The sequence below is a fragment of the Cetorhinus maximus genome, unplaced genomic scaffold (genome assembly GCF_964194155.1).
Source record: "Cetorhinus maximus unplaced genomic scaffold, sCetMax3.hap1.1 HAP1_SCAFFOLD_1588, whole genome shotgun sequence".
Lineage (NCBI taxonomy): Eukaryota > Metazoa > Chordata > Chondrichthyes > Lamniformes > Cetorhinidae > Cetorhinus > Cetorhinus maximus.
In genome coordinates, this window is record NW_027597528.1 from 55,540 (window position 1) to 75,382 (window position 19,843).

Below are 19,843 nucleotides of genomic sequence, written 5' to 3' on the forward strand. Positions count from 1 at the left end.
GGTAGGAGTGACCACTGCACAGTCATTGCGGAGACAAAGTCGTGTCTTCACATTGAGGATGCCCAGCATCATGTTGTGTGGAACTATCGTTGTGCTAAATGGGATAGGATAGACCTAGAAACCCAAGACTGGGCATCCATGAGGCGCTGTGGGGCAGCAGCAGAATTGTACTCGAACACAATCTGTAACCTCATGGCCTGGCATATCCCCCACTCTACCGTTACCATCAAGCCAGGGGACCAGCCCCGGTTCGATGAAGAGTGCAGGAGGGCATGCCAGGAGCAGCACCAGGCATACTGAAAAATGAGGTGTCAACCTGGTGAAGTTATAACACAGGACTACTTGCATGCCAAACAGCATAAGCAGCAAGTGACAGACAGAGCTAAGCGATCCCACAACCAACGGATCAGATCTAAGCTCTGCAGTCCTGCCACATCCAGTCGAGAATGGTAGTGGGCAATTAAACAACTCACTGGAGGAGGAGGCTCCACAAATATTCCCATCCTCAATAATGGAGGAGCCCAAATCATCAGTGCAAAACATAGAGCTGAAGCATTCGCAACAAAGTACCGAGTGGATGACCCATCTCGGCCTCCTCCGGAGGTCCCCAGCATCACAGATGCTGGTCTTCAGCTAATTCGATTTACTCCAGGTGATATCAAGAAACAGCTGAAGGCACTGGATACTGCAAAGGCTATGGGCTCTGACAACATTCCGGCAATAGTACTGCAGACTTGTGCTCCAGAACTTGCCGCGCCTCTAGCCAAGCTGTTCCAATACAGCTACAACACTGACATCTACCCAGCAATGTGGAAAATTGCCCAGATATGTCCTGTACATGAAAAGCTGGACAAATCCAACCCGGCCAATTATAGCCCCATCAGACTACTCTCTATCATCAGTAAAGTGATGGAAAGCGTCATCAGCAGTGCTATCAAGTGGCACTTGCTTAGCAATAACCTGCTCACTGACGCTCAGTTTGGGTTCTGCCAGGGCCACTCAACTCCTGACCTCATTACAGCCTTGGTTCAAACATGGACAAAAGAGCTGAATTCCCGAGGTGAGGTGAGAGTGACTGCCCTTGACATCAAGGCAGCATTTGGCCGAGTGTGGCATCAAGGAGCCCTAGAAAAACTGGAGTCAGTGGGAATTGGGGGAAAACTCATCACTGGTTGGAGTCATACCTAGCACAAAGGAAGATGGTTGTGGTTGTTGGAGGTCAATCACCTCAGTTCCAGGACATCACTGCAGGAGTTCTTCAGGGTAGTGTCCTCAACCCAACCATCTTCAGCTGCTTCATCAGTGACCTTCCTTCCATCATAAGGTCAGAAGTGAGGATGTTCGCTGATGATTGCACAATGTTCAGCACCATTCGTGACTCCTCAGATACTGAAGCAGTCCATGTCCAAATGCAGCAAGACCTGGACAATATCCAGGCTTGGGCTGACAAGTGGCAAGTAACATTCGCACCACACAAGTGCCAGGCAATGACCATCACCAAGAGATGGCATTACCACCACTGAATCCCCACTATCAATATCCTGGGGGTTACCATTGACCAGAAACTGAACCGGACCAGCCATATAAATACTGTGGCTACAAGAGCAGGTCAGAGGTTAGGAATCCTGTGATGAATAACTTAACTCCTGACTCCCCAAAGCCTGTCCACCACCTACAAGTCAGGAGTGTGATGAAATACTCCCCACTTGCCTGGATGAGTGCAGCTCCCACAACACTCAGTGTTTAATTGTACCTCGATCGTTTTTTTAGTTCTAACCAAACAGATTCTGCCTGTGGTCCCTGTGGGAGGTTCCCTGTCTGTCAGCCCCTCGCTGGCCCCTGGCCCCTTTCTCTGTAGCCGCAACATCATATTTCCACATACTTCAATCTGCTCCTCCCTGTGACTCACCGACCTTATTAACCACACCCGGTGCATTCACACCTTTGGGCAGTATATCTATTACACTCCTGCTCACTCTGATCCTAACTAACACCTTTTTTACTTCCTATTCTAATGTCATTGGTCCTCTCAATTCTCCCTGCGGCCTGGTTTCCTCCCCACCTTTACCTCCCAATTCTCACATCCTTGCCAAGTTTAGTTTAAACCAGGGATTCCTAAAATGTGGGTCGCGACCCCAGCGGGACGGGATGAAACGTTGAGGTTGCGCAATCCCGGGACTTGAGCCCACGGCTCCCCGGGGCTGGCAATACCTCCTGCTGGAGCCCCTGTGACACAGCTGCTCCCATTGGCTCCCTCAGGACAAGTCGGACGTGGATGTGGAGAAGGCTAAGAGCACGCTGATCCTGTGTTACGGTTACCTGACACTCTACGCTCCCGAGGAACTGATCCTGGCCAGAATCGAGAAAGATGTCATCAAGCAAGTCCTGAGCCACTTCAATACCAAGGTAGGAAACTGGGGGGGGGACGCCGGGGGGAATCACAGTGCGTGTGTGTGTGTGTGTGTGTGTGTGTAACAGCGTCTCTACACAACCCCCTCCCCCGACGCTTTGACAGCCTGATATCCAGTTGGGAGAGTGGGGATGGGGGGATGTAACTGTCTGAAGGCTCTGCACTGTCCCTGGGCTGGATTTCCCTGTGTTCGTGGCAGTCCCGGGTCAGCAGAGGCCTCGCTGTCCCTGTCCACAAGGCGACTGTCAGGCAGGAGAAGTCTCAACCCAACCCGCCCATCGGACCCGCCCCACATCTCCTGATGGCTGGAGCATAGTAACTGGACACAGCCCCCTTGGCCCCCCCCCCCTCTCCATACCCTCTCCTGAGAGAGGCTGAGAGCCGGGAAAGGGAGATTACTCTGGAAACTCCTCTCCAATCCCCGCTCCCCACCCCCACCAAGCACAGCCCCGGGCCCTCGACGGTGTTGGAAAACCGGTTCAGGACATCACAAATTACCTTCCATGTGACTCCTTCCTCCTCCATGTCCCAATCTCCCCTCACCCCCAACCACATCAATTAGGAACTGAGGCAGCGAGGAACCAACTGGAGAAATCTGTGCGGCCGCCGACCCTCAACCCACCCAGACCCTGTATAATAAACACCCCCCCCCCACCCCCCCCCACCCCAGACTCTGTATAATAAACACCACCCCCCACCCCCCCCCACCCCAGACTCTGTATAATAAACACCCCCCCTCCCCCCTTCCCCCCACGAAACCCGGACCTTGTATAATAAACACACCCTCACGGACCCTGTATAATAAACACCCCCCCCCCCCCGACCCTGTATAATAAACACCCCCCCCCCCCCCCGACCCTGTATAATAAACACCCCCCCCCCCCCCCCCCCCCCCCCCGGACCCTGGACCCTGTATAATAAACACACCCTCCTGGACCCTATATAATAAACACACCCTCCCGAACCCCAGACCCTGTATAATAAACACGCCCTCCCGAACCCCAGACACTGTATAATAAACACACCCTCCTGGACCCTATATAATAAACACACCCTCCCGAACCCCAGACCCTGTATAATAAACACGCCCTCCCAAACCCCAGACACTGTATAATAAACACACCCTCCTGGACCCTATATAATAAACACACCCTCCCGAACCCCAGACCCTGTATAATAAACACGCCCTCCCGAACCCCAGACCCTGTATAATAAACACACCCTCCCGAGCCCCAGACCCTGTATAATAAACACGCCCTCCCGAACCCCAGACCCTGTATAATAAACACACCCTCCCGAACCCCAGACCCTGTATAATAAACACGCCCTCCCGAACCCCAGACCCTGTATAATAAACACACCCTCCCGAGCCCCAGACCCTGTATAATAAACACGCCCTCCCGAACCCCAGACCCTGTATAATAAACACACCCTCCCGAGCCCCAGACCCTGTATAATAAACACACCCTCCCGAGCCCCAGACTCTGTATAATAAACACGCCCTCCCGAACCCCAGACCCTGTATAATAAACACGCCCTCCCAAACCCCAGACTCTGTATAATAAACACACCCTCCTGGACCCTGTATAATAAACACGCCCTCCCGAACCCCGGACCCTGTGTAATAAACACACCCTCCCGAGCCCCAGACCCTGTATAATAAACACACCCTCCCGAGCCCCAGACTCTGTATAATAAACACGCCCTCCCGAACCCCAGACCCTGTATAATAAACACGCCCTCCCAAACCCCAGACTCTGTATAATAAACACACCCTCCTGGACCCTGTATAATAAACACGCCCTCCCGAACCCCGGACCCTGTGTAATAAACACACCCTCCCGAGCCCCAGACCCTGTATAATAAACACACCCTCCCGAGCCCCAGACTCTGTATAATAAACACGCCCTCCCGAACCCCAGACCCTGTATAATAAACACGCCCTCCCAAACCCCAGACTCTGTATAATAAACACACCCTCCTGGACCCTGTATAATAAACACGCCCTCCCGAACCCCGGACCCTGTGTAATAAACACACCCTCCCGAGCCCAGGACCCTGTGTAATAAACACCCGAACCTCCTGATCCATTATCTTTTTAAGGTGCCTGTGGGTGACTTGCATCGACTGGTGTTATCCTGCTGGTTTCATTGGGGATGCTCCCACCACTCTCCGTGCTCCATCCCTGCGATGGTCCTGAGCACCCAGTGCTGGGGAGAGGGGGGCTGGTGGGGAATCCCCAGCCATCCCAGCTGGAACCTGCACCCCTACCTGAGGATTGGATAGTGAGGCCACACATGGGTAAACAGCCTGTTGACTCTCCATGCCCTGGTTTACCTGTGAATACCTGGTTTGTTTGGAGACAGGGCCGTCCGCTGTACTCTGATCCCACACACCGGCTGCTGTCTGCGTTTCCTGACAATGGGGGTGAGTTTAATGGGGCCTGTCAGCAAATATTGCTGGAAGGTTCAGGCTGACAAGTGGCAAGTAACATTCGCACCACACAAGTGTCAGGCAATGACCATCTCCAACAAGAGAGAATCCAACCATTGTCCCTTGATGTTCAATGGCATTCCCATCTCTGAGTCCCCCACTATCAACATCCTGGGGGTTACCATTGATCAGAAACTGAACTGAACCAGACACATAAATACTGTGGCTACAAGAACAGGTCAGAGGCTGGGAATCCTGCAGCAAGTAACTCATCTTCTGACACCCCAAAGCCTGTCCACCATCTACAAAGCACAAGTCAGGAGTGTGATGGAATACTCTCCACTTGCTTGGATGAGTGCAGCTCCCACAGCACCCAAGAAACTTGACCCTGTCCAGGACAAAGCAGCCCCGCTTGATTGGCACCCCATCCACAAACATTCACTCTCTCCACCACTGACGCACAGTAGCAGCAGTGTGTACCATCTACAAGATGCACTGCAGGAATTCATCAAGACTCCTTAGACAGCACCTTCCAAACCCATGACCCATCTAGGAGGATAAGAGTGCTGTACCTGTCCTGGGAGTGTTTGATGTGGACAGTGTAGAGGGAGCTTTACTCTGTATCTAACCCCGTGCTGTACCTGTCCTGGGAGTGTTTGATGGGGACGGTGTAGAGGGAGCTTTACCCTGTATCTGACCCCGTGCTCTACCTGTCCTGGGAGTGTTTGATGGGGACAGTGTAGAGGGAGCTTTGCTCTGTATCTGACCCCGTGCTGTACCTGTCCTGGGAGTGTTTGATGGGGACAGTTTAGTGGGAGCTTTACTCTGTATCTAACCCCGTGCTGTACCTGTCCTGGGAGTGTTTGATGGGGACAGTGTAGAGGGAGCTTTACTCTGTATCTAACCCCGTGCTGTACCTGTCCTGGGAGTGTTTGATGGGGACGGTGTAGAGGGAGATTTGCTCTGTATCTGACCCCGTGCTGTACCTGTCCTGGGAGTGATTTCTGGGGTCTCTGGGACCTCTCGGTTATTGAGATGTGGGAAAATGTTTCCGTGTTTAATAATTTTGTGGTGGGATTTTCTGATTTGCTTTCACTTGTCTCACAGGTTCTGGGGATTAAAGTTGAGACCAAGGTAAACAATGTGATCTGACCTGTTTGCTCTCTCTCCCTCTCTCTCTCTCTGCCCACCTTGGTGGAGGGGCTCGGTCTATCTCTCCTTTTCAAATTCCGCCTGCTTCCTCAATCCAGCCAATCCGGTGTCTCTGTCTAAAATTCCGGACTGCCTCCTGATCGGAGCTCGGGAGGCTCACTGCGGACAGCTGGACTCCCGGTCATTCGCCTGACTCCCTAACTTAGCTCATCCGACTGACCCCTGACCCCGTGTGCGATCATTACCCGACCTGGGTTAAGGGTCGAAGGTCGGAACCGAACATTCAGGAAACGCAAAGCAAGGTGCCCCCACGAGTCCCCCTACCCAATCACATCGTGGGAGCACCACCATCGCAGTGCCTGTGTGACAACGGTCAAGGGGGGATGGGGGTAGAAATCATAGGACCCTGGAGGGAGGCCATTCAGCCCCTCAAGTGATTTATAGGGACAGATGGCAGCCATTTGGTCCCTATCAAGAAGGGACAGGAGGAGCCCATTCAATCGATTCACGGCTAACTTGTGCCTCTAACCCGTTGTTACCCCCCCCCCCCCCACCACCCCACCCCCGGCCCAGTTTGCTCCATAATCCTTGAATCCTGTCCGAAAGGAGAGAACCTGTGCCTCGGTTTTGTTCGTTCCAGTTTGACTCCAGCATTCGTGGTTCATGTGGGAGAGAGTTTTCCAGATTTCCACTCTCATAGAATCACTGAATCCTGCACAGAAAGAGGCCATTTGGCCCATCATGCTGGTGCTGGCTGTTTGAAAGATCCATCCATCCAATTACTCCCCATTTCCCAACTGTTTTCACCCATAGCACAGCAAAATCTTCCTTTGCAATTATTTATCCAGCTCTCTCTCTCTTGAAAGTTTAGGATTGATTCTGCTTCCACCGCCCTTTCAGGCAGTGCCTTCCAGATCACAACAACTCGCTCCTGAACAGTCTCCGACTGACCACCGCCCCCAGCCCCACAATCCCCCAAACTCCCTCACCCTCTCAAGCCAAGGCAATGCAAACCACTTTGATGTATCAGGTATTCATCATTTAACCCATTAAGCCCAGTGGGGCGGGCGGGCGGTAAAAGCAGCCTTGCTGGAGTGTCAGGCGAGCAATGAACTCTCTGAAGGTGACAGGTTCATCCATTTGGCCAGAGGCTCTGATGACCCAATGTCAAGTCTCACTGGGATTCCCTCTGGATTCCTGGCATCTTCTGACTGGAATTCGGACCCAGTGGCACTCCCGATGCTGCTGAAGGGTCCGGTCCAGACCGTGGCTCCGTGTCTGTCTGTGTGCGTGCGTCTGTCTGTGTGCGTGCGTCTGTCTGTGTGCGTGCGTCTGTCTGTGTGCGTGCGTCTGTCTGTGTGCGTGCGTCTGTCTGTGTGCGTGCGTCTGTCTGTGTGCGTGCGTCTGTCTGTGTGCGTGCGTCTGTCTGTGTGCGTGCGTCTGTGTGCGTGCGTCTGTCTGTGTGCGTGCGTCTGTCTGTGTGCGTGCGTCTGTCTGTGTGCGTGCGTCTGTCTGTGTGCGTGCGTCTGTCTGTGTGCGTGCGTCTGTCTGTGTGCGTGCGTCTGTCTGTGTGCGTGCGTCTGTCTGTGTGCGTGCGTCTGTCTGTGTGCGTGCGTCTGTCTGTGTGCGTGCGTCTGTCTGTGTGCGTGCGTCTGTCTGTGTGCGTGCGTCTGTCTGTGTGCGTGCGTCTGTCTGTGTGCGTGCGTCTGTCTGTGTGCGTGCGTCTGTCTGTGTGCGTGCGTCTGTCTGTGTGCGTGCGTCTGTCTGTGTGCGTGCGTCTGTCTGTGTGCGTGCGTCTGTCTGTGTGCGTGCGTCTGTCTGTGTGCGTGCGTCTGTCTGTGTGCGTGCGTCTGTCTGTGTGCGTGCGTCTGTCTGTGTGCGTGCGTCTGTCTGTGTGCGTGCGTCTGTCTGTGTGCGTGCGTCTGTCTGTGTGCGTGCGTCTGTCTGTGTGCGTGCGTCTGTCTGTGTGCGTGCGTCTGTCTGTGTGCGTGCGTCTGTCTGTGTGCGTGCGTCTGTCTGTGTGCGTGCGTCTGTCTGTGTGCGTGCGTCTGTCTGTGTGCGTGCGTCTGTCTGTGTGCGTGCGTCTGTCTGTGTGCGTGCGTCTGTCTGTGTGCGTGCGTCTGTCTGTGTGCGTGCGTCTGTCTGTGTGCGTGCGTCTGTCTGTGTGCGTGCGTCTGTCTGTGTGCGTGCGTCTGTCTGTGTGCGTGCGTCTGTCTGTGTGCGTGCGTCTGTGTGCGTGCGTGCGTGCGTCTGTGTGCGTGCGTGCGTGCGTCTGTGTGCGTGCGTGCGTGCGTCTGTGTGCGTGCGTGCGTGCGTCTGTGTGCGTGCGTGCGTGCGTCTGTCTGTGTGCGTGCGTGCGTCTGTCTGTGTGCGTGCGTGCGTGCGTCTGTCTGCGTGCGTGCGTGCGTCTGTCTGTGTGCGTGCGTGCGTCTGTCTGTGTGCGTGCGTGCGTGCGTCTGTCTGTGTGCGTGCGTGCGTGCGTCTGTCTGTGTGCGTGCGTGCGTGCGTCTGTCTGTGTGCGTGCGTGCGTGCGTCTGTCTGTGTGCGTGCGTGCGTGCGTCTGTCTGTGTGCGTGCGTGCGTGCGTCTGTCTGTGTGCGTGCGTGCGTGCGTCTGTCTGTGTGCGTGCGTGCGTGCGTCTGTCTGTGTGCGTGCGTGCGTGCGTCTGTCTGTGTGCGTGCGTGCGTGCGTCTGTCTGTGTGCGTGCGTGCGTGCGTCTGTCTGTGTGCGTGCGTGCGTGCGTCTGTCTGTGTGCGTGCGTGCGTGCGTCTGTCTGTGTGCGTGCGTGCGTGCGTCTGTCTGTGTGCGTGCGTGCGTCTGTGTGCGTGCGTGCGTGCGTGCGTCTGTGTGCGTGCGTGCGTGCGTGCGTCTGTGTGCGTGCGTGCGTGCGTCTGTCTGTGTGCGTGCGTGCGTGCGTCTGTCTGTGTGCGTGCGTGCGTCTGTCTGTGTGCGTGCGTGCGTGCGTCTGTCTGTGTGCGTGCGTGCGTGCGTCTGTCTGTGTGCGTGCGTGCGTGCGTCTGTCTGTGTGCGTGCGTGCGTGCGTCTGTCTGTGTGCGTGCGTGCGTCTGTCTGTGTGCGTGCGTGCGTCTGTCTGTGTGCGTGCGTGCGTCTGTCTGTGTGCGTGCGTGCGTCTGTCTGTGTGCGTGCGTCTGTCTGTGTGCGTGCGTGCGTCTGTCTGTGTGCGTGCGTGCGTCTGTCTGTGTGCGTGCGTGCGTCTGTCTGTGTGCGTGCGTGCGTCTGTCTGTGTGCGTGCGTCTGTCTGTGTGCGTGCGTCTGTCTGTGTGCGTGCGTGTCTGTGTGTCTCTGTCCTCCACTACCCAGCTCTCCTGATGATTTAGTGTGGCTTGTGTAAGCCGTGAATCTGGTTGGATATCAGGCAGACTCTGACCCGATGTGTCCGGGGTCCTGGGCAGGCTCAACTTTATCTTCGAGCATCTAATCGAGCCTAGGACAAAAGCAAAATACTGTGGATGCTGGAAATCTGAAACAAAAATAAGAAATGCTGGAAAGACCCAGCAGGTCTAACAGCATCTGTGGAGAGAGAAAAACAGAATTAACATTTCGAGTCCGTATGATTTCATCAGAGATCTGAAGAAGAGTCCTATGGACTCAATGTTAATTCTGTTTTTGTCTAATCCAGCCTGTCTTACGCTGACCACTGTAATGAATGTCTTGTTTGGTGAATGTCAGAATCATGTGCAAAATCCATTATCTGGAGGGACTGGTGAAGCTGAGATTGTTCTCCTTGGGAGCAGAGGCTAACAACGTTAGCTGTAATAAAGAGTTGCATTTATGTAGCACCTTTCATAACCTCAGGTCCTAGTGCACCTTACAGCCAATGACGTGCTTTTGAAATGCAGCAGCCAATTTGCACACAGGCAGCTCCCACAGACAGCGGTGTGAGAACTAACCAGTGAATGGGTTAGGTAGCGATGTCGATTATGGATAAATATTGTCCGAGGCACCAAAAAGAATTTCCCTGCTCTTCTTTTCAAATAAATGTATGGGATCAACTGGACAGCTAGGCTTCGGTTTAGTGTTTCACCCGAAAGAGACACTTGGACGGTGCAGCACTCCCTCAGTACTGGCCCTCCCTCCGGCGCTGCCCCGTCCCCTCAGGAACCACCCTCCCTCCGGCGCTGCCCCGTCCCCTCAGGAACCACCCTCCCTCCGGCGCTGCCCCGTCCCCTCAGGAACCACCCTCCCTCCGGCGCTGCCCCGTCCCCTCAGGAACCACCCTCCCTCCGGCGCTGCCCCGTCCCCTCAGGAACCACCCTCCCTCCGGCGCTGCCCCGTCCCCTCAGGAACCACCCTCCCTCCGGCGCTGCCCCGTCCCCTCAGTGCCCACCCTCCCTCTGACCCGGCACCCCCTCGGTACTGCACTGGGATGTTGGTCCAGTTTATGATGTTTGATCGCACTGTGTGTATTAGCCCTGGAGTCAGGGCTGGTGCTCTGCTGATGTCTGACCCTCCTGATTCTGTGGTATTTACCGCACTGTCTGTTCACTGACGCTCTCACTCTCCTCAGTAACCTGTGTACCTGCTGCTGGTAACTCCTTTCCCGCTGCTCTAACTATTGGCTTGTGTTTAATGACTGCCCTGGTTCTGACCCCTCTGCTGCCTTCAGGACCTGACAATTAAACTCAGCCTGATGAAGACCATCTCGCTGGTTGCCAGGGCGATCTACGCCAATGAAAAGAATCATTCCTTCAACTTCAACCGCAAGGGAGAGCTGCTGATGTACATGCAGGTCAGTAAGGGGAAAGAGTCAGTCAGCGTTATTGGAAATGTCAGGGCCACATCGTGCCGGGCGGGTGGGATACAGTTATCTCTCGTTTCACACTGCAGTCTGCTAAATGAAAACATGCAAAACGGAAATCTTTCCAGTAAGGAAACCTGTAATAAAGAGTGGGCGATGCTCCTGATCTGTCCATTTTACATTGACTGCCTTGAATCTAATTGGCCCAAAAATACTCTTACTAACTCAGTTACGCTCTCTACTTGCCTCCCACTCGCTGCCCCCTGCCTCCCACTCGCTGCCCCTCTCCTGACCCCCTCACAAATATGCACATACACATGAGCAGCAGGAGTAGGCCATTCAGCCCCTCGAGCCTGCTCCGCTACCCACTAAGACCATGGCTGACCTGATTGTGGCCTCAACTCCACATTCCCACCTACCCCCCGATAGCCTTTCACTCTCTTGTTAGTCAAGAATCCGTCTATCTCTGCTTTAAAAATATTAATTGACCCTCCCCCCCACTGCTCTCTGGGGAAATTTTCTCATCTCCATCATAAATGGGAGACCCCTTATTTTTGAACTCTCTCTCCTAGTTCTAGTCTCTCCCACAGGGGGAAACATCCTTTCAGCATCCACCCTGTCAAGTCCCCTCAGGGTCTGACATGTTTCAATAAGATCACCTCTCATTCTTCTAAACCCCAATGGATACAGGCCCGACTTAGCCAACCTTTCTTCATAAGATAACTCCCTGCCCCCCCTCCTCTCCCAAAACCCAGGTATCTTTCAAGTGAACCTTCTCTGAACTGCTTCGAAGACGTTTATATCCTTTCTTAAATAAGGAGACCAAAACTGTACACACTACTCCAGATGTGGTCTCTCCAACATCCTGTACTTCCCTATCTTTATGTTCCAATGCCCTGGGAAGAAATGCCAAAATTCCACCTGCCTTTCTAGTCACTGGCTGTACCTGCAGACTACCCATTCCTGATTTATGCACCAGGACACCCAGATCCCTCTGTACCGTAGAATTCTGCAGTCTCTCCCTATTTAAATAATGTGTTGCTTTTCTGTTCTTCCTGCCAGAGCGGATAATTCACATTTTCCCACATTGTACTCTATCTGCCAACTTTTTGCCCACTCAGTCCACCTATCCAAGTCCCTTTGCAAACCCCTCTGTCCTCTTACAACTTACCTTCCTACCTATCTTTTGGTCGTCAGCAAACTTAGCAACCATACATTCAGTCCCTTCGTCCAAGTCCCCAGCATTGATCCCTCAGGCACTACACTTGCCACATCTTGCCAACCTGAAAAAGACCCATTTATCTTTACTCTCTGCTCCTGTTAGCTAACCAATCCTCTATCCTTGATAACCTGTTGCTCCCTACGCCACGAGTTCAGATTTTGTGTAGTAACCTTTGACGTGGCACCTTGTCAAATGTCTTATGGAAATCTAAGGACACCACATCCACAGGTTCCCCTTTATCCACGTTGCTTGTTACTTCCTCAAAGAACTCCAATAAATTCGGCAAACATGATTCCCCTTTCACGAAACCATGTTGACTCTGCCTGATTGCATTGAGATTCCTAAGTGCCCCACTATAACCACCTCAGTCATAGATTCCAGCAATTTCCCTACAACAGATATTAAGCTAACTGGTCTGTAGTTTCCTGCTTTCTGTCTCCTTCCATTTCTTGAATATGGAGTCACATTCACTATTTTCCAATCCATTGGGACCTTTCCAGAATCTAGAGAATTTTGGAAAATTGAAACCAATGCATCTACAATCCCAGCAGCCACTTCTTTTAAGAGCCTAGGACGGAGTCCATCAGGACCTGGGGGCTTGTCAGCTTTTGGTTCAAATCATTTTCTCAGTGCTCTTTCCCTGGTGATTGTAATTGTTTTAAGTTCCTCCCACCCTTTCACCTCCTGATTCACAATTATTTCTGGGATGATATTTGCATCTTCTACAGCAGCGATGGACAACCTGGGCTAGTGAGTGGCCCTCCTTCATCTCAGTGGGCCACCAGATATGAAATGGGGCGTGTGCACTAACCTTGACCCCGTGAATAAGAGTTTGCAGGGTGTGCCGATTGAACCGTAGCAGGGCTCTGATTGGGCGCAGAGGGAGCGCACGGCTCTCCCAGTCGATGTTGTGATGCAATCAGCACGTACCTCACTTCACGCCCCCTCGCTTTGTATCACTTTAGTAATACCGTAGGGAAAAGGCTATTGCGGACAGGAACCAACGGAATTTGGCAACGCTGCGCATGGGCAACAGTCAACAAAGTGTGTCTCGGGCTGCACTCAGAACCCTGAGGGGCCGCATGTTCCTCGCCAATGCTCTACAGTGAAGACGTGCAAAATTCCCGTTCAATTCATCCGCCATTTCCTTCTTTTCCATTTATTAATTCCACGTTCTCACTTTTTGTAGAGAACCAACTTTACCTTTTTCTTTTTTAAATACCTTTAGAAACTTTTACGATCTGTTTTTATATTTCTAGCTAGTCTTCTCTCATACTCATTAATCTTTTAGTCACTCTGCCCGATCTTCTGACCTGCCGCTCAGCTTTGTGGAATTATACGCTTTTTCTTTCAATGTGGTTCTATCTTTAACTACATTAGTTAGTCACAGATGGTGTGACCTTCCCTTAGAGTCTTTCTTTCTCACTAGAACATATTTTTCTGAGTATTCTGAAATATCTCTTAAATGTCTGCCACTGCATATCTTTTAACCTAATTTCCCAGTTCACTTTTTAGCTAGCTAACAACTCTCAGGATTGTTACAGTGTAGAAAGAGGCCATTCAGCCCATTGTGTCTGCACCGCCTCTCTGAGCGTTTTAACTTAGTGCCAACCTGTTGCCTTTTCCCTGTAACCCTGCACATTGTTTCTATTTAGATAAACATCCAATGCCCTCTTGAACACCTCAGTTGAACCTGCCTCCACCACACTTCCTGACAGTGCATTCCAAACCCAAACTACTTGCCGTGTGAAAAAGTTTTTTCTCACCTCGCATTTGCTTCTTTTGCAAAACACTTTAAATCTGTGCCCCCTGGTTCTTGACCTGTTTACGAGCAGGAACAGTTTCTCTCTATCCACTCTGTCCAGACACCTCAAGAATTTGAAAACTCCTATCAAGCCTCTGAGCCTTCTCTTCTCCAAGGAAAACAGTCCCAACTTCTCCAATCTTTCCTCATGACCGAACCATTCTCGTAAACTTCTGCATTCTCTCCAATGTGTTCACATCCTTCCTATAGTGTGGTGCCCAGAACTATACACAATACTCCAGCTGAGGTCTAAACAGTGTCTTATATAAGTTCATCATAACCTCCCTTGTACTCTATGCTCCTATTAATGAAGCCTAGAATACTGTATGCTTTAGAAACCGTTCTCTCTACCTGTCCTGCCATCTCTAATGATATATGTACATATATACCCAGGTCTCTCTGTTCCTGCACACCCTTTCGAATAGTATCCTTTATTTCTGATGAATGGTCATATGGACTCAAAACATCAACTGTGTTCCTCTCCGCAGATGCTGTCAGACCTGAGTTTTTTTCAGGTATTTTTGTTTTTGTTCCAGATTTCCAGCATCCGCAGTATTTTGCTTTTATCCTTCATTCTATACTGTCTCTCCGTGTTCTTTGTATCAATGTGCATCACCTCACACTTCTCCACGTTGAACTTCATTTGCCACCTATCTGCCCACTCCACAAACCTGTTAGTGTCTTTTTGAAGTTGTACATTGTCTCTTCACAGTTTACAATTCTGAAAGTTTCAGGAAAAGCAAGGGCCCCAGTACCGCCCCCTGGGGAACACCATTGTTATGATACAGCAGTGGGTAAAGGCTGAGTTATTTAAATCCCAGAGGGAAACTTAAACAACAGTCGTAACCTATATTTTCAGTTGGTATGTTTGAGATGCAGCTCGGAATTCAGGAATAAGACCACTGAGCCTCCAAAGGTTTTTTTATATAAAACTAAATTAAACATTTATTAATTTAACAACAAACTAAACACATACACAAGTCTGCAAATTACTACCATAACAATTTTTAAACAAATCCCCAAATTAGTCACTCCCAGGTAAATCTTCACCTAGGCAACAATGACCCATAGGCTTTAAACCGACACCAGGCAAAGCACATTTGACCTTAACAAATTCAAAATGAGGTGCTTTTGCAATTTGGTTCCTATTCAGACCCAGTTGTAGGTTTACAGGCTGGTTAGATCTTAAATGCCTCTGACCTGCACACACAAAACTTCTTTCTGTTTATACCGAGCTTCCTCTTTGAAGGTAAATTTTCCATTTTATCCTAGGCTTTTAACGTCTCATTTTCATCCCACTAATTTTCTGAATAATATAAACACGTTGCTTGGCGTCTCCCAGCTAGGTGCAAGATTTCAATCCCACTCTCGACAGCTTTGTTCAACAAATGCAAATATACACTTTACCTTCTACCCTCCTTACGTTTATCTAATTAACATCTCAAAACTACTGTACATCAAAGCACCCAGACTGGTTGGCTTTAATCCAGTTAAACCACATAGAGCCACACACATTACACAGACCCTACTACAATTCCAATTTAAAAATTTCCCAATAACATTATAGACAATATCGCTTCATGACACGCCAATACAAACCTCCTTCCAGTCCGAAAGATACCCATTAACCATTACTCTCTCTTTCCTATCCCTCAGCCAATTTTGTATCCACATTGCTACTGTCCCTTTTATTCCATCACCTATAACTTTCCCCTCAAGTCTGTTGTGTGACACTGTATCGAACGCCTTTTGGAAGTCCATATACACCACATCAACGGCCTTGCCCTCATCTACCATCTCTGTTACCTCAAAAACCTCCCAAGTTAGACAGACACGCTTTTCCTTTAACAAATCCATGCTGACTCTTCCCAATCAATCCCTATTTTTCTATGTGACTATTACCCGAATAATTGATTCTATAAGTATCCCCACCACCGAAGTTAAACTAATTGGTCTGTAATTCGGGGCAGATCTTTACAACCTTTTTAGTGCAGGGGTGTAATGTTTGCAATTCTCCAGTCCTCTGGCACACCCCCCGGCTGTGTGTTATACAGTACGGACCGGGCTTTGCGCTGTGTGTTGTACGGTACGGACCGGGCTTTGCGCTGTGTGTTATACAGTACGGACCGGGCTTTGCGCTGTGTGTTATACAGTACGGACCGGGCTTTGCGCTGTGTTATACAGTACGGACCGGGCTTTGCTGTGTGTTATACAGTACGGACCGGGCTTTGCGCTGTGTGTTGTACAGTACGGACCGGGCTTTGCTGTGTGTTATACAGTACAGACCGGGCTTTGCTGTGTGTTATACAGTACGGACCGGGCTTTGCGCTGTGTTATACAGTACGGACCGGGCTTTGCGCTGTGTGTTATACAGTACGGACCGGGCTTTGCGCTGTGTGTGTTATACAGTACGGACCGGGCTTTGCGCTGTGTATGTTATACAGTACGGACCGGGCTTTGCGCTGTGTGTGTTATACAGTACGGACCGGGCTTTGCTGTGTGTTATACAGTACGGACTGGGCTTTGCGCTGTATTATACAGTACGGACCGGGCTTTGCGCTGTGTGTTATACAGTACGGACCGGGCTTTGCGCTGTGTATGTTATACAGTACGGACCGGGCTTTGCTGTGTTATACAGTACGGACCGGGCTTTGCGCGCTGTGTTATACAGTACGGACCGGGCTTTGCACTGTGTGTTATACAGTACGGACCGGGCTTTGCGCTGTGTTATACAGTATGGACCGGGCTTTGCGCTGTGTGTTATACAGTACGGACCGGGCTTTGCGCTGTGTATGTTATACAGTACGGACCGGGCTTTGCGCTGTGTGTGTTATACAGTACGGACCGGGCTTTGCGCTGTGTGTGTTATACAGTACGGACCGGGCTTTGCGCTGTGTGTGTTATACAGTACGGACCGGGCTTTGCGCTGTGTATGTTATACAGTACGGACCGGGCTTTGCGCTGTGTATGTTATACAGTACGGACCGGGCTTTGCGCTGTGTGTGTTATACAGTACGGACCGGGCTTTGCGCTGTGTGTTATACAGTACGGACCGGGCTTTGCGCTGTGTGTGTTATACAGTACGGACCGGGCTTTGCGCTGTGTGTTATACAGTACGGACCGGGCTTTGCGCTGTGTGTGTTATACAGTACGGACCGGGCTTTGCTGTGTTATACAGTACGGACCGGGCTTTGCGCTGTGTGTGTTATACAGTACGGACCGGGCTTTGCTGTGTGTTATACAGTACGGACCGGGCTTTGCGCTGTGTGTTATACAGTACGGACCGGGCTTTGCGCTGTGTGTGTTATACAGTACGGACCGGGCTTTGCGCTGTGTGTTATACAGTACGGACCGGGCTTTGCGCTGTGTTATACAGTACGGACCGGGCTTTGCGCTGTGTGTTATACAGTACGGACCGGGCTTTGCGCTGTGTTATACAGTACGGACCGGGCTTTGCGCTGTGTTGTACAGTACAGACCGGGCTTTGCGCTGTGTGTTATACAGTACGGACCGGGCTTTGCGCTGTGTTATACAGTACGGACCGGGCTTTGAGCTGTGTTATACAGTACAGACCGGGCTTTGCGCTGTGTTGTACAGTACGGACCGGGCTTTGCGCTGTGTTGTACAGTACGGACCGGGCTTTGCGCTGTGTGTGTTATACAGTACGGACTGGGCTTTGCGCTGTGTGTTATACAGTACGGACCGGGCTTTGCGCTGTGTGTGTTATACAGTACGGACCGGGCTTTGCGCTGTGTGTGTTATACAGTACGGACCGGGCTTTGCGCTGTGTGTGTTATACAGTACGGACCGGGCTTTGCGCTGTGTGTTATACAGTACGGACCGGGCTTTGCGCTGTGTGTTGTACAGTACGGACCGGGCTTTGCGCTGTGTGTTATACAGTACGGACCGGGCTTTGCGCTGTGTGTTATACAGTACGGACCGGGCTTTGCGCTGTGTGTGTTATACAGTACGGACCGGGCTTTGCGCTGTGTGTGTTATACAGTACGGACCGGGCTTTGCGCTGTGTGTGTTATACAGTACGGACCGGGCTTTGCGCTGTGTGTTATACAGTACGGACTGGGGTTTGCGCTGTGTGTTATACAGTACGGACTGGGGTTTGCGCTGTGTGTTATACAGTACGGACCGGGCTTTGCGCTGTGTTATACAGTACGGACCGGGCTTTGCCTGGTGCGTTGTACAGTACGGACCGGGCTTTGTGCTGTGTGTTATACAGTACAGTTCGTTATTAGACTGTTATTAGACTCTATTCTGCTTCTTGCTCTGTTAACCTTTCCCGCTGTGTTTTCTGACGCAGGATTTGATCAAGTTGGAGACGATGGATGTTTTGCGAACTCCTACCCGTCAGCAGGCCATGATCACCTGCTCCCATCTGCTGTATCCTTTCAGCTCGGCCCTGTCTGGGGCTGTGGGATTTGGGTAGTGTGGGGGGAGGTAGGACTGATCCTGACGCAGGACAAGGTGCCTCCCCCCTTCGCACTGAACCCCGGGAAGTGTTTTGGTGAATGAGGCTGGATTAGTGGTGTTCCCAGGAGAAGAGGCGATTGCTGCCGTCTGCTCTGGGACTATTCCCTGGGGGGGGAGCAGTGAGGTGGGGTGGGGGAAGCTCTGTGGTTTATTTGACACATGCTGGGGTGCAGAGTCTGGGCTGCGTACATTTCCCTCTGGGTTATGGTTTGGATCAGGTTTTCATTTCACTGACTGGGCCCCATTGCCCCCTCCTGGTTGGCTTTCAGCAAGTTCACTGTCACTGTCACCTTCCCTGAGGGTCTGGATATCCGAGCTCCAAGTCTGGCACACAGCTCCGGCCCCCTCCCCTCGGCCGCCGTTCCCCCCCCTCCCCTCGGCCGCCGTTCCCCCCCCTCCCCTCGGCCGCCGTCCCCCCCCTCCCCTCGGCCGCCGTTCCCCCCCTCCCCTCGGCCGCCGTTCCCCCCCTCCCCTCGGCCGCCGTTCCCCCCCCTCCCCTCGGCCGCCGTTCCCCCCCCTCCCCTCGGCCGCCGTTCCCCCCCCTCCCCTCGGTCGCCGTTCCCCCCCTCCCCTCGGCCGCCGTTCCCCCCCTCCCCTCGGCCGCCGTTCCCCCCCTCCCCTCGGCCGCCGTTCCCCCCCTCCCCTCGGCCGCCGTTCCCCCCCTCCCCTCGGCCGCCGTTCCCCCCCTCCCCTCGGCCGCCGTTCCCCCCCTCCCCTCGGCCGCCGTTCCCCTCTCTGCTGACCCCCCCACTCCTGGCCTCGAGCAGCGAGTGTTCCATTTGGGAGGAATCCACTTCCCTGGAGATGCTTCCCAATGGGAGGAGCGGCTTCAGAGTGAGCACTCTCCTCTCCCATTCCCATTCCCATTCCGGAGGCTATCGTTCCGGGCTCTGCCCCCCCTCCCGTTCTCCTTGACCTGGGACACAGGAAGCTGGACCCTCTACTGAACGAGGCCGACATGTTTGAACTGATCAAGACCTGCCTGGACAGTGTGTTTGGACTGCTGCCCCTGGGGATGGACAAGAGCAAGGACGAGACCTGCATGGACATTAAGGAGCGAGAGGTAAAGCCGGATATTGGGGGTTTGTGTGACTTCACATCCGAGTGGACTCGACCCCTGGTCTTTGACCCCTGGTCTTTGACCCCTGGTCTTTGACCCCTGGTCTTTGACCCCTGGGCCCTGTGAGTCACTGAGGGGGGGGGTGTCAGAGGGGGTGAGCATTAACCTGTGTTGGTTTCCTTGTCAGATCCTCTACACTGAGACGATGAGTGCACTGCAGGAGCTCCTGAAGCAGATCCTCGTCCAGGATCTAACCCCTGACGGCCTGCAGATGGTCTTTAAGGTAAAGCTGGGGGTGGGTCGGAGAGATGAATCGCAGCGATGAGGGAAGGTGCTGAAATCAAACTGAAGATCCCTGTCTCGCCCGGCCAAATAAACAGGAATCATCAGAGATTCCTAACAGAGCAGGAGAAATGTGTTCACACACACAGCGATAGGCGGGATTCCCACTCCCGGTTAGGGCTTCAGGCAGGAACTGTTAACATTCAGGATTAGTTTGCAACACCGAACTTTCCCGCC

The 19,843-nt window shown here is 52.3% G+C and overlaps 1 protein-coding gene across 1 annotated transcript in view; it reads left to right on the plus strand.

Moving 5' to 3' along the window:
- Positions 1-19,607, plus strand: part of LOC144676422 (maestro heat-like repeat-containing protein family member 1) — a gene marked incomplete at its 3' end in the record, with an annotated part of 59,457 nt that extends 39,850 nt beyond the window's left edge. Inside the window, exons 20-25 of the mRNA XM_078536841.1 lie at positions 2,260-2,406; positions 5,951-5,977; positions 10,622-10,744; positions 18,095-18,174; positions 19,192-19,327; positions 19,512-19,607. Coding sequence (XP_078392967.1) covers positions 2,260-2,406; positions 5,951-5,977; positions 10,622-10,744; positions 18,095-18,174; positions 19,192-19,327; positions 19,512-19,607 — 609 coding nt within the window. The remainder of the gene's footprint in view (positions 1-2,259; positions 2,407-5,950; positions 5,978-10,621; positions 10,745-18,094; positions 18,175-19,191; positions 19,328-19,511) is intronic.
- Positions 19,608-19,843: the final 236 nt, after the last annotated feature.